The sequence below is a fragment of the Grammomys surdaster genome, unplaced genomic scaffold (assembly GCF_004785775.1).
Source record: "Grammomys surdaster isolate TR1022 unplaced genomic scaffold, NIH_TR_1.0 725, whole genome shotgun sequence".
NCBI classification, from domain to species: domain Eukaryota; kingdom Metazoa; phylum Chordata; class Mammalia; order Rodentia; family Muridae; genus Grammomys; species Grammomys surdaster.
This window is the reverse complement of record NW_021605144.1, coordinates 774,834-789,001: the sequence shown is the minus strand read 5'-3', so window position 1 is coordinate 789,001 and position 14,168 is coordinate 774,834. Positions and strand designations below refer to the sequence as shown.

At 43.8% G+C, this 14,168-nt stretch overlaps 1 protein-coding gene across 3 annotated transcripts in view; it reads right to left on the bottom strand.

Moving 5' to 3' along the window:
* The window catches only part of Rnls (renalase, FAD dependent amine oxidase), a 17,326-nt gene extending 12,887 nt beyond the window's left edge, over nt 1–4,439 (bottom strand). For all 3 annotated transcript variants that reach the window (XR_003713225.1, XM_028782285.1, XM_028782284.1), the window contains exons 1-3: nt 4,277–4,439; nt 3,242–3,347; nt 2,630–2,772 (exon numbers count right to left, since the gene is read on the bottom strand). Coding sequence is in view for 2 of the 3 variants with exons in the window: in XM_028782285.1 (XP_028638118.1) it covers nt 2,630–2,772; nt 3,242–3,347; nt 4,277–4,394 (367 nt within the window). In the remaining variant the exon portion in view is untranslated. The remainder of the gene's footprint in view (nt 1–2,629; nt 2,773–3,241; nt 3,348–4,276) is intronic.
* Between the last annotated feature and the right edge of the window lie 9,729 nt (nt 4,440–14,168).

Here is a 14,168-nt window from a genome sequence, read left to right as displayed (position 1 = left end):
AAAAAAAAAAAAGAAAGAAAAAAAAAGCAAAAAAAAAAAAAAGCTTTCTACTGCACTTGAGATAAAGTGCAAAATCTTCCAACACAGTGTACAAAGCACTTAATGCTGGAGCCCAGTTTAATCTTGTACTTCACTTCCCCACTCTCTCTCTCCTTCAAACTACTGCCCAGTCAAGGTGAATTTTTAATTTCTTGGATGCACTTAGCTATGTGTACTTCGTGACAGCTCCAGTTCCTGCTCTCTTGAACTCTAATCACTTGGCTCCTGCCCTAATTCACACTTGTTGACTTTTAAAGTATCCATGAAATGTCATTTTCTCTGAGACATTTTCCCTGACATATCTTTTCAGCTCACCTCTCTGAAATCTTTGCCACATTAGGTAATTTTTTTTTTTTACCAAATATCTGTTCATGACATTCACATCCTTCTTAACATTTGCTGTATATATTTTTATTAAAGGTAAACTTTAATGTCTCTCTACCCAACCACTACACTATACATTAACAGGCAGGAATTATGTCTCTACTTTCTAGTTTCTCAGGGTGACCCTTTTCCTATTCAATCAAGAGAGCATAAGAATATACCAAGAAACAGTTCAATCCAAGTCTAAGTTAGCAAACTAATGAGTTTAATTATGGTAATTATAAAAAGGTGGAAAACACCCAGGTAGCTACACTAACCACTTAAACATCCTCAGGGATGCTTCATAATGTCTTTACCATCAGCTCCATGAGGAAGTGTTACTGGGAACAGCTTTGGGAGTGTCTTGGGCAAATAATCATATCTTGCTAACATTTGAAAGACTGAACATCCACATAATGTCCAGAGGACAGAACTCTACAACATTCTGTACATGCTATTTAATGAAAAATTTTAATTTTGCACATATCTGTATAGATAGAACACTAATAAGATCAAACATTTTCTAAAAGTAAATGTGTTTCTAAAGTTATTATATTTCATCTCCAACTTCCATCCAGTGTGTGTGTGTGTGTGTGTGTGTGTGTTTGTGTACAGACATACCTATCTGTGCTTAAGCATGTGGAGGCCGGAAGAGGAGTCTATCAGATGTTCTTTACCTAATGTTTCGAGGAAAGTTCACACTGAACTTGAAGCTGGCCGTTTCAGCTAGATTGGCTGTCAAATGAGATCTCCCTGCCTCTGCTTGGGGTAAAGGCACCTGTTGCCACACCCAGTCTTTATGTGGACTCTGGGGATTTAAATGCAGGGCATCTTGCTTCACAGCAAGCCTCTTACCCTCTAAGCCATGTCCCTATCCATTCTCCTCCATTTTAAGGAGGAATATAGGAGCAAATTTTTCTTGTATCATTTCCCACAGATTTTCATTTAATCAGTAGCACCTGGAAATGTTTGATGAGATCTGAAGACATTAGAAAGAAACTTAAATGTACTGATTAAAGTAGACAAAGGAATATCCATTTATAGTTTGTATGCTTCTTTCTAGCATCCCTTGAAAGAACATTGTACTGGATAAATAAACTTCACAGTTACTCAGCAGGGAGTACTGTGAGAGAGCTACACAGGCTTACTTCCTTCACATCAATTTTAGAAAAAGTAAACAAATGAACGGGAAAGAGAATGGTAAAAGTAGATATTACTGTGCAAAAGCAGTTAGAACTAGGGTCTGCAAAAGAAACTATCTTTTAAAAAGAAACCCTATCTCAAGAATGGAAACAAACAAGACAGTTACTAAATGATAGTTAAGGTCCTTTTGTCACTTTGAATTATCCCACTCCAGTAACAATGACAACTGAAAAAACACAGAACAGTAGGAAAGCAGAGCTGTGAGATATTTTTTTTCAGTGTTTTAACTTGGGAATTTTGAGATGCAGACACAGAAGATTAACTATATTGACAATCCTATTGCTTCCATGGTGTGTATATATGAACTATATCTCTGATTATGAAATAATTAAACACTTTCAAAACTAAGAATGGTAAAATGTAAACAACAACAAAAAGCAAAACCAAAATGCCTCTATAAAAACCAGCTATAGGACATATTCTTAAATATTAATTGATGGAGGGAGAGCCCAACCCATTGTGGGTGGTATGATATTCATGTGAGGAACATTGTCATTCACTACCAATGAGTTGGTCTTCAAGAGCAGCACAACCTATTGGATTCAATCCATCCTACTGTTATGCCAAGGTGCAGGACAGAAGAGTGCTTTTGTATACTCAAAAACCAAGATAACTTCCCAATCCTCAAAATATAAATACACAAGAAAGTTGAATAAATGATTATACACACATACTATACTATTTTGGATACCATTAAAGAAAAGAAAGCAAATTAAATTTATTGACACAAAAAACACACCAAAGATATAAAACAAAAAGATACTGAATAGTTTCTGTAAAAGAATCCCCTTTGCTCATATTTTAAGGAAATGAGTATAAACAGATTAATAGTAAATTGTGACAGATTTATTTTCATACATAGGAAAACAAACATTGGTAAAAGAGCACACACTCTAAACTGAGACCAGGCTTATTTGGAGGAAGGAAAGGCTGATCTAGAGTTTAACTATTTTCATAATCTATACGATACTAGCATTTAGCCCACAACGTTTATCCTAAGAGACAGAGAAAATCCAGTTCCCACCTGATTTTTTCAAGTAGTACTTGATAATGGAAGAAACTCCATAAGGAGAAACAAAGTTGCAACTTCCTTCCTTCCCTTTCATTCCTTCAATGGGAGATGTCAGAGGCTTCAAAATCCCATGAGCTAACAGCTCCTCATAAAAACTGCAATAATCATTAAATGTATAGTTAGGCTAGCTCTGCAATTGTCTTGCCTTATCTAACCATTAGACAATAAAAATCAAATCACAGTATAAATCCTCATACGATTAACTCAGTGTATATGATGTTAAACAAAACTTGAAGAACAGAAATGATTCAAGAATCTGCAAATCTGCTGACCTTAGCCAAGTCCTATTTCTCTCTATAAACAAGAAAAGTACATTGAAAAGTATATGCCCCATTTTTAATGTGCTTAGAAATTCCAATTTTCATTACTATCTGCCCTCTTCCACACCAACAACTAACTATAAGTTATTGAGCTCCCCTTTTCTTGTCCCATATATATTCTTCATAAGGACAATATGAACATTTCATTGTCATAAGAGGCCAAGTTTAAAATGTTTTAGAATGGACGATTTGTATCATTTTACACCATATATGTATCTACTAAGACTCCTGGTGACAAACTTACTTTTGGTGCTCTTTGGCATACTGAGGAGTGCAGGTGATGTACTGAGCTCCCAAGTCAGCTATGCATTGGGGATTATGAGGATTGCTGGTAGTAGCCATTCTTCCCCCTTAAAATAATTCATAAGCAATTGTCAGTCATAAATGAACCTTTTGAAATTATACCACTCACTCTAGCTTGGTTGCTTCATTATCTTTGTCCAAATACATTGAACTAATTAACGCAACCTAAAGTCATTATATCATTCATTGTCCTGGGTATTTGGTCATGTTTTTTTTTTTTTTTAATTTGAGGAAATAAGAGACTCATGAAACTCATGAATAATACATCGCTGCTTTACAATGTTACTAGCACATACTGTGTTAATCTGAACAAATAAACGAAGTAATATATAAATAAAACTAAACGGATGGAACGCCACAATGAGTAAAAACGGGTTCTTCAGTCAGGATCTGTTACAGATGGTTGTGAGCCACCCCGTGGTTGCTGGGAATTGAACTCAGGCCATCTGGAAGAGCAGATAGTGTTCTTAACCACTGAGCCATCTCTCCAGCCCCTAACATCTGGCAAGTCTTGGTCCAGGTGGATTTGGAGATCTGCAGACTGGAGAAAGCTGCAATGGCACAGAGCAGCCTAGCCCACAGGGCTCCGGTGGGCCAACGCTTGCCAGACACAAGCCTCCCTTGGCAGGGCTCCGGGGCCAGCCCTCTCCGCGCCTCTGGGCAGGGCCCCGGGTCCCGCCCTCTCCGCGCCGCCTCTGGGCAGGGCCCCGGGTCCCGCCCTCTCCGCGCCGCCTGTGGGCAGGGCCCCGGGTCCCGCCCTCTCCGCGCCTCTGGGCAGGGCCCCGGGCCCGGCGCTCTCCGCACCGCCAGTAGCGGCCTTCCGGCTGCGGCAGCCTCGAGTCACGTGACGGCGCGCACATGGAGGGCGCGCTGCAGCGGCCAGGGAGAGGTCACCATTGGGCTTTTCTCCTCGGAGCGATTGGGTGGCCGGCCCAAGAGGAGAGGCCTGTCATGCTCTGGCCGTCCTACAACTCACCTACGTCCCCAGTCTTTTCCCACAGGGCGAGGTACACGGGGGCGGTTACTAGCTTCCTCAGCAGCACGGTACACAGACTTCCGGTTAGCCCGGCGCCCACGACCAGTATCCGGGACATGGCGGCGGGCCTTTGGCTAGGCCGCTGGCAGAGGCTCGGAGCGGCGCCGGCCCACTCTGCCACCGTGTCCCGGCGAGGGTCAGGGCCGTGCTCTGGGCGGGACGTCTGCTCCTGAGAGGGCGGGGAACCCCGCACTGGTGACTGAGGCCCAGACAACCGCCCGTCTGACCTCCACGGAACAGCTTTGCTTACCGGGTGAGCCCCAATCCCATCGGCCCCTGGAGGAAAATCAGGAAGTTGCAGCCAGTTGGCCTCATGAGGATGACTGAAGTGCGGGAGAGGAGACAGCAGCAGTGCCACAGCTGGATTCTTTCTGGGGTTTTATAGGCCACTTCAGGTGACAGGGGTTTTGAAATTAGAGAGACTTTTTTTGTCGTTGTCACACCCAGAGACTACAAATTATGTGACCTTCCTGACGTTGGTGCCTCAGCATCTGTGAAATGTGGAAAATAATCCTTTTTTTTCTTCCAAAGTTGTGAAGAATACAGAGACTTGGTTCACCAGAAAATTTTGCATCACTTTCCGTGTCCACAAATGCCAACTTCTGTGTCAAAATGGGTTCACTGTGAACAAAGAAATATTCTGTGAAATGGAATCTGCCACCACCATTGCCCTGTATTCAAGTTTGTCCTAAGAAGTTCTCAAGGAAACAAAAAGCAATGAAAAACAGGAATCATTAAAAATAATTACCTGAAAAATTGCTGTGGAACCTTGACAATAGTAGCCAATAATAAAAACATTTAAAAGTCAAGTTTTGCTTAATGTTTCCTGATGACAAAAATTCCCATCATCAAATTTTTGTTTGATCAGTTTTTGTTTAAGAAAATAACTTGAAGAAAATGTTGGGTGAACATAGATATCCTATGAATACATGTAAGCATAGTAATAAAAGAACAGGAAAAGCACTGAATGCATAGTGATTTGCAGGTGTTTTTAGAGAGTTGTTCAGTTTCTATGAGTATGTGGGCTTTCTATTGCTTTTGTTATTAAAGTATAGCTGTGGTCCCTGGTGATCTGATAATATGCATGTGATTAATATAATCTTGTATCTGTTGAGGCTTGCTTTTTGTCCAATTATATGGTCAGTTTTGGAGAAGGTTCCATGAGGTGATGAGAAGAGGGTTTATTTTTTGGTTTTGGGATGAAATGGTCTGTAGCTACCCATTTCATTCATAATTTCTGTTAGTTTCACTGTGTCTCTGTCTAGTTTCTGTTTTAATGACCTGTCCATTGGTGTAAGTGGGGTACTGAAGTTCTCCACTATTATTATGTGAGGTTCAATGTTTGTTTGAGCGTTAGTAAAGTTTCTTTTACAAATGTGGGTGCCCTTGCATTTGGAGCATAGATGTTCAGCCCTGAGACTCATCTTGGTGAATTTTTCCTTTGATGAATGTGAAGTGCCCTTCTCCATCAATTTTGAGTAATTTTGGTTGAAAGACTATTTTATTGAATATTAGAATGGCGACTCCAGCTTGTTTCTTGGGACCCTTTTGCTTGGAAAACTTCTTTCCAGTCCTTTACTCTGAGGTAGTGTCTGTATTTGTTACTGAGCTGTGTTTCTTGTATGGAACAAAATAATGGATCCTGTTTGAATATTTAGTCTGTTAGCCTGTGACGTTTTATTTTTTAATTGAGTCTATTGATGGTAAGAGATAGTTAAGATTAATGATTGTTAATTCCTGTTATTTTTGTTGTTGGAGGTGTGTGTGTGTGTGTGTTCTTTTGGGTTTGTTGTAAGATGGTTCATTTCTTGTGTTTTCTTGAGTATAGTTACCTTTCTTGTTTTGGAGATTTGCTTCTAGTATCCTCTGTAGGGCTGAATTAGTAGAAAGATATTGTTTAAATTTGGTTTTGTTATGGAATATCTTTGTTTCTCCCTCTATAGTGATTTGAGAGTTTTGTTGGGCATAGTAGTCTGGGCTGGCATCTGTGGTCTCTTAGAGTCTGTATGATATCTGTTCGAGATCTTCTGGCTTTAAGTGTCTCTCTTGAGAAGTCTGGTGTAATTCTGATAGGTCTGCCTTTATATGTTACTTGGCCTTTTTCCCATACAGCTTTTAATCTATTTGGTGTTCTGTACATTTCTTGTACCTTTATGGCCATCTCTTTCTTTAGATTAGGGAAGTTTTCTTCTATGATTTTGTTGAAGATGTTTTCTAGCCCTTTGAACTGGGAATCTTCACCCTCTTCTCTTCCTATTATTCTTAATAGGTCTTTTCATTGTGTTCCAAATTTCCTGTATCTTCTGGGTTAGGAATGTTTTATCTTATTTTCTTTGACTGATGTGCCAATATCTTCTATGGTATATTCTACACTTGAGATTCTCTCTTACATCTCTGGTTTTCTGTTAGTCGTGGATGCATCTGTTAGCTCCTGATCTTGTTGGACTCTAAGATCCAAAACAAACAGGACGTGCTCCTGCAGAATCAAACATGGACAGAGGATTTGCTGCAACAACATGAGGTTTAATGATACCAGTGCACTAGGACACTCTTGTGTGCAGGCAAGAGAGCCCGGAACAAAAGCTGGGAGCAGTTCTTATACAGAGTTCACAAGGGCAACCACAAAGGACCACAAAGGCTGACCTTCTCAGGTCTGGTCTCTAGGTGACTAAGATTCACATATTACTTTTATGACAATGAGTGTCATAAAAGTTTGCCTCTTTCTGGGGCAGAATTATCTTTCCAGCTGGGGTTTTCCATACCCTCAAGTTCTTATCAAACTCCTTTTCGACTTTAGTCATTAAGGCCAAATCTTGGGCCATATATACAAATGGAGGTATGGGTTCAGCTTTACTTTCTTTCACAGCCATGGCAAAAAACATTTCACCTGCTACCCTCCTTGCTTCTCTGTCAGCCATGTTATTTTTCTTTGGTGGCCAGGGCAGTGGATGATGCTCAATTTAGAGGGCAGGTGTAGTGCCCCAAGTAGCTCTAAAATCTCAGTCATTCTTAATTTCTTTTCCAGCTGACATGAGGAGGCCTCACTGCTGGTAGATAGCCCCATGGACATGGGCCATAGTGAAGGCATATCTACTATCTGTGTAAATATTAACCTTCTTATCTTTTCTCAATTCTAGGGCTTTTGTCAGCGCTATCAGCTCAGCCCTCTGGGCAGAGGTACCTTCAGGTAGTGCCCATGCCCATATTACTTTTTGTCCATCTACCACTGTGGCCCCAGCCTTCCTTTTCCCATTTTCGAGGTAGCTGCTACCATCAGTATACCAGGTTACCTCAACATCCGCCAGAGGCTGATCACTCAATTCCTTTCACCAGCCATGTGCCTCCACAAGCACTTGCTGACAGTCATGGGTTGGTGCTCTGATATTCGAGTCTGGCAGCAAGGTGGCTGGGTTCAGCCCAGTGGCCTGGGTCAAAGTGATCCTGTCTGAATTTAGTAGCAAAGTCTAGTAGTGAGTCATCTGGATGTTAGTGAGCCAGCAATCAGGGGGCTGGTGGATCATGCTCTCCATTGTATGAGGAGCAGTCACCACCAAATCCTGCCCCAGGGTCAGCTTGTCAGCATCTTTGACTAGGGTTGCTACTGCCGCCACAATTCGCAGGCAGGCAGGCCACCCAGCTTCTACAGAGTCTAGGTTCTTTGAGAGGTATGCCACTGGTCTTTTCCAGGGCCCTAGCTTCTGCATTAGGACTCCCTTTGCTACCCTTCCATTCTCAACCACGTACAGGTAGAAAGGCTTGGACACATAAGGAAGTCCCAGGGCAGGGGCTGGCATAAGAGCCATCTTGATGGTGTCAAAAGCAGCTTGCTCTTTCTCTCCCCACTCAAATGGCCTATCACTTTTAGTCAATGGATAGAGGGGCGCTGCCACCTTGGTGAACCCTGGGATCCATAATTGACAGAATCCCACTGTCCCCAGGAATTCCCTTACTTGTCTGGCATTTGAGGGAGGGGGGATGTGAAACACAGTCTCTTTTCTTGCCTCTGACAGCCATCCTTTTCCATCTCTGAGCAGATACCCCAAGTAACTGACTTGTTTCCTGTAGATCTGGGCCTTCTTAGCAGAGGCTCTATAACCCAGCTTTTCCAGTTCAGTTAGTTTTTCCTGTTCAGTTAGTAATCGACGGGTTCCATCGAGGCACGTGTCTCTGTTAGGGGCAGCCAGAAGGATATCATCTATAATTGAAGAAGGGTTACCTGGGGGTTTTCTCCTCTAAACGGGGCAAGATCCTGGTGTAAAGCTTCATCAAAAGTGGTAGGTGAGTTCTTGAACCCCTATGGAAGCTGAGTCCATGTTAATTGTCCAGATATTTCTGATTCCAGGTCCTTCCATTGGAAAGCGAAGATTGGTTGGCTTTTCAGGCTTAGATAGAGACAGAAGAAGGCATCTTTAAGGTCCTGTACAGTGTACCAAGTCCTTTCTGGAGGAAGAGAACTCAACAAGTTATATGGGTTTGGTACTGTGGGATGTAAGTCCATCACCCTTTTGTTTACCTCACGAAAATCTTACACCGGTCAGTAGTCGTTGGTACCTGGTTTTCATACTGGAAGCAAGGGTGTGTTCCATGCTGACTGACACCTTTTAAGTATCCCCAAATCTAGCAATCTGAGGATATGAGATCTAATTCCATCTTGTGCTTCCTTGCTCATTGGATACTGATGGACTGTTACTCAAGTGGCCAAGGCTTTTAGCTCTACACAGACAGCCGGCTAGTTCTTAGCCTCACCCATGCCTGTGGTTTCTGCCCATGCTTGTGGAAACTGGTTCAGCCACCAGTTCATATCTCTGAGATTCTCTTTTGGGTGGTCAAAGAGGCAGTACACATCCTCGAGTTTTACAGTCAACACATGCATCATATTTCCTTGTCTATCTTTTACTTGGGGGCCCTCTGGGAGGAAGCGGATCTGGGCTCCAATCTTTGCAAGCAGGTCCCTGCCCAAGAGAGGGTAGGGACATTCTGGAATGACTAAGAAGAGTGGGACCCTCGGTCAATGTCGAGGTCCACTGTTCTTCAGGTGGACATGAATATTGCTTATTGCCAGTAGCTTCCTGGACCCACGACCTCTTGTCAGACAATGGGCCTGTGGTTTGTAGAAGGACTGAATGTTGAGCCCCAGTGTCCATCAAGAACTGGGTGGGCTTCTCCTCCACTCTCAGGGTTACCCTGGGCTCAAGGAGGAGGTCTGAGCCTCATCCTCCCTAGTCACTGTCCTCACCCAGGGCCAGTATTTTGTGGCGTAGGGGTTCCTCTCGGGCTCGGCAGGGCCCATTCCCCCTTCTCTTCAGGCAATTTCTTGCCCAACGCCCTTTTTCTTTGCAATAGGCACACTAATCCTTATCCAAAGGCTTCTTTGGTTGCCTGGTACTCTCTCACCTGGCTCTTGACTTTGTCTAACTACTGTGACCAAAATTCTAGTCAAGTTCTTTTCCTGTCTTTTTTCTTTCTCTAGTTCCCTAACTTCTTTTTATTTCTGCTTCCTCTCTTCCTTCTCTTCCTCAGTCTATCTACTATAGAATACCTTTTCAGCTACCTGTACCAAATCTTTGAAAGACTTGCCTGTAATCCATCCAGCTTCTGTAGGTTTTTCCTAATATTACTGGAAGATTGGTCAATAAAGTCTATTGCCACTGTTGCTTAACGCTCAGCAGACACAGGATCATAGAGTGTGAACCTGTGGAAAGCCTCCATCAACTATTCTAGGAAGGCAGAGGGGGATTTGGTAGGTCCTTGGACCGGTTCCCTTACCTTAGCCAAATTAATGGGGCACCGTGAAGCCTCCCTGAGACCTGCCATTAGAACCTGGCAATAGACTTTCAAGTGCTTCCTACAACCTGGCATATTGAAATCCTAATCTGGTCTGGTCAGTAGGAAGGCTGCATCTATCTCATTCTGTAGGAGAATGGGTCTATCATCTGTCCCAGGAATGTTTTTCCTGGTTTCCAAGATGACATGCCTTTCCTCAGTAGTAAAGAATGTCTGTAAGAGCTGCTGACAATCATCCCAAGTGGGCTGGTGTGAAAAAAGGAGAGAATCAATCAGGTTGATCAGAGTCTGGGGGTTTTCAGAAAAACAAGGGTTATGAGTCTTCCAGTTATAGAGATCTGCCGATGAAAAGGGCCAATACTGGAAAAGCTGATTGCCCCTATCATCAAGGGGCCCATAGGCCCACAGAGGCAGAACAGTTGTCTCAGGGGTCATTGTCCACCTACTCCGAGTCCCGACAGCCGGACCATCCTGGCTGCCAAAGTTTCCACTGGAGCTGTGGTCCTCTCAGCTGCCAAAGCTGCGGCTCTCTGCATCTCCAGAGCTGCAGCTGAGGTTGCCATTGGGGGGAGCATTGGAGGATAAGGAGGAGGGGTATATAATAAGAGGTGGTCAGCATCTGAGGTGGGTAAGATCTTCTTTTCTCCCATGGGATGTGAGACTCTCCTCTCCTCTCCTTACCACCATCCTTCAGCTCGAACACCTCAGTCTTCAGTGGGCCTAGAAGTGAAACAAATGGCCGGGCAGTGGTGGTGCACACCTTTAATCCCAGCACTTGGGAGGCAGAGGCAGGTGGATTTCTGAGTTTGAGGCTGTCCTGGTCTACAGAGTGAGCTCCAGGACAGCCAGGACTACATAGAAAAACCCTGTCTCGAAAAAGAAAACAAAAAGAGGGAGAGAGGGAGAGAGAGAGAGAGAGAGAGAGAGAGAGAGAGAGAGAGAGAAGTGAAACAATGGGCAGACCCCATGGGGGGTGGGGAGAGAACTAAGTTTTCCCAGAGAGTTATATAAGGGATCTGGTCTGGATGTCCACCGTGACCCCTCTGAAAAACTCTCACTTTAACCTGTCTAACTTTCTCTGAAAGAAGGATCCCTCTGGTGGCCATCCCATCTGAAGAGAGGCCATTCTGAGGTAAACAATGTCTGCCATCTCTGTTTCTTCACTCTTACTGACAAATTATGAGCTCTAGTCTTAACTTCAGCCCAGTGGTCAAGAATCAAAGATAATGAGGTGGAAAGTGTCTGTCCCATGTAACCGCCCGTTCTGCTGCTCCGGTCTGTGGGTCGGGGCCTAGCAAGAGAGAGAGTGGGGACGGAGACTCGAAGAATGGAGACAAGACAGGGAGTCTGATCAAGTCTCGTTTATTGGAAGGAAATCCTGGGTATTTATACCCTTTACCACGTGCCTTACCCTCGTGGACAAGCACAGCTGAAGGCACTACGTCATGTGCCTTGCAGCATGGATATCATGTGCACCTAGCTAGCAGTGAGGAGACCACGTGCACCTAGCAGCGTGGATATCACGTGCGCCTTGCAGCTGGTGGCACTAAACAGCAAAACAAGATATGTGAGAAAAACAAGATATTTATCAGAGTGTTCTCAGCTGTTGTAGGCTGTTGAAAACAAGTCTCTTGTCAGGGTATATGGCCTGAGATGGCTGCAAAGATGATAGCCACTTTCGGCTAGGAGTCGGCTCCCAACAGTCCCATGGTAGATAACGCAGTAGATTCAGTCCACAATAACATCAGTCAAAGTCCAAGAACACAAAGAACGTCAACCAACACACAGACAGTTTATCAAGAAAACCAACATAAACACCACAGACAGCTCACCCCTGTCACGGGAAGCACATAAACCAGGTGATATAGACAGTTTTTGCCCCTGTCACAGGTGCAGAAACCAGGTTACACAATCAAGACATAGAAAAACTGCCAGTGGAAGAATCCAATAATCAGAGGACTTGGCCAGCCTACATTGGACCTAATTTAACAGATTCAGACGACTTGCCCAGCCTAGGCTGGACCAAATCCAACAGATTCAGATGACTTGGCCAGCCTACGCCAGACCAAATTGAACAGATTTTTATACCACCAGCAATGAACAACACAAATATTAGACACGGACACACTGCCACGAGAGTGCAACAAACACCATCCCACGTGGCGGCCAACTTGATCCAAAGAAGGGGTCATGTCCGACTCTATCTCCTAGACTATCTGGAGCTTCCTCCAATGTCTTGTGGCCTGCAACATTCGGTACATCTACCCTCTCCTGTCACTTCTACTCCCACGAATTCCCTCCCAGAACTCATAACCTGACCCTATCCCAGGGTCCTTTAAACCTGACCCTATCCCAGGGTCACAAACTGCTCTCCGTGGCTTGCCCAGTTCTTGCCCTTGCCATGAGCTCAGAAACCAGGCTACATAGATGATTGCCCCTGCCATGGGCACATAGAGACTTCACCGACACAGTACACAGACAGACACTTCACAGATACAAAAACAAAGAACATACAGACAGTACACAGACCTGCTCGAGTGAGTGGACCTCTGATCCCTGGAGCCGTGGGGTCTGAGAGAGCAAATATCTTGGTGGGACCTCCAAAATGTTGGACTCTAAGATCCAAAACAGGAGACTCGTTCCCACAGAATCACACATGGACAGAGGATTTGCTGCAACAACATGAGGTTTAATGATACCAATGTACTAGGACTCTCTCGCATGCAGGCAAGAGAGCCCGGAACAAAAGCTGGGAGCAGTTCTTATACAGAGTCCACAAGGGCAACCACAAAGGACCACAAAGGACCACAAAGGCTGACCTTCTTAGGTCTGGTCTCTAGGTGACTAAGATTCACACATTACTTTTATGACAATGAGTGTCATAAAAGTTTGCCCAGGTTTACCACATTAAGGGTTGTTTCCTGACCACCTCCCATCCTGGGCTCCTTTCCTGGAATGTGCCTACATGCTCTGGGTTTCCTCCCCTGTAGTCTGAGGAATGTAGTCTCTCCTTTCTTCCTCTGAATGTTAATCCAGCAAGTGTCCTCTGACTAAGGAATATACTCCTCCTGGAATGCGCCCTGGGACAGTGAATTCTAAGTTCAAACCAAGACCTGAATTCTGAGTTCAAACTGAGACCTGAATTCTAAGTTCAAACAAAGACCTGAATTCGAAGTTCAAACTGAGACATGGATTTCTCACAATCTCTTTCTTAGGTTTTCCATATCTAGAGTTGCCTCCAGTTTTTATTTCTTAATAGTTTCTATTTCCATTTTTTTTGTCTTGGACCACTTTGTTCCATTCCTTCACCTATTTGATTGTATTTACTGCATTTCTTTAAGGGATTTATTTGTTTCATCTTTGAGGCTTCTACCTGTTTTCCTGTATTTCTTTCAGGGAGTTATGTATATCCTACTTAAAGACCTCTAGTATCTTTATGAGATGGGATTTTAGGTCAGAATCTTGCTCTTCAGGGGTGTTAAGGTACACAATTCTTGCTGTGGTAGGAGAACTGGGTTCTGATGATGCCAGATTACGTTGGTTTCTGTTCTTTATGATCTTGTGCTTGCCTTTTGCTCTGCTGTTAACTGGCCTTGGTGTCTTCAACTGAAGTAGGCCTCCTTTCAGCTAGGTACAGCTGTGAGACCTTGGTTAGAGTAGGCCTTCTGGGAGGCAGGCAGTGCTGTCCCTGGGTAAGGTAGGTCTTGTCTCTGTTTAGCACAGGCTTCCTGTGTCCCTGTTTCCTTGTTTTCTTAGTTATGACAGACCTCCTGGGAGACAGGTATGGCAGGGTAGGGTAGGGAACAGCATGCTGATCTGCCACACTCTGTAGCAGTGAATAGTTAATCTGCTTTAAACTTACTCCTGGCAGATGATTAAGCCTTTAGCCATCTGCTAGAGCTCTCTGGATTCTTGAGTGAAAGTAACGCACACACACACACACCCCTCAGCTTAATTTTTAATATGCCTAACTAGCTCAACATCTGGGCAGTTCTAAACTTCTCTGTGGCTAGCACACACTTCCATCCAGTATTCCTGAATTAAGATT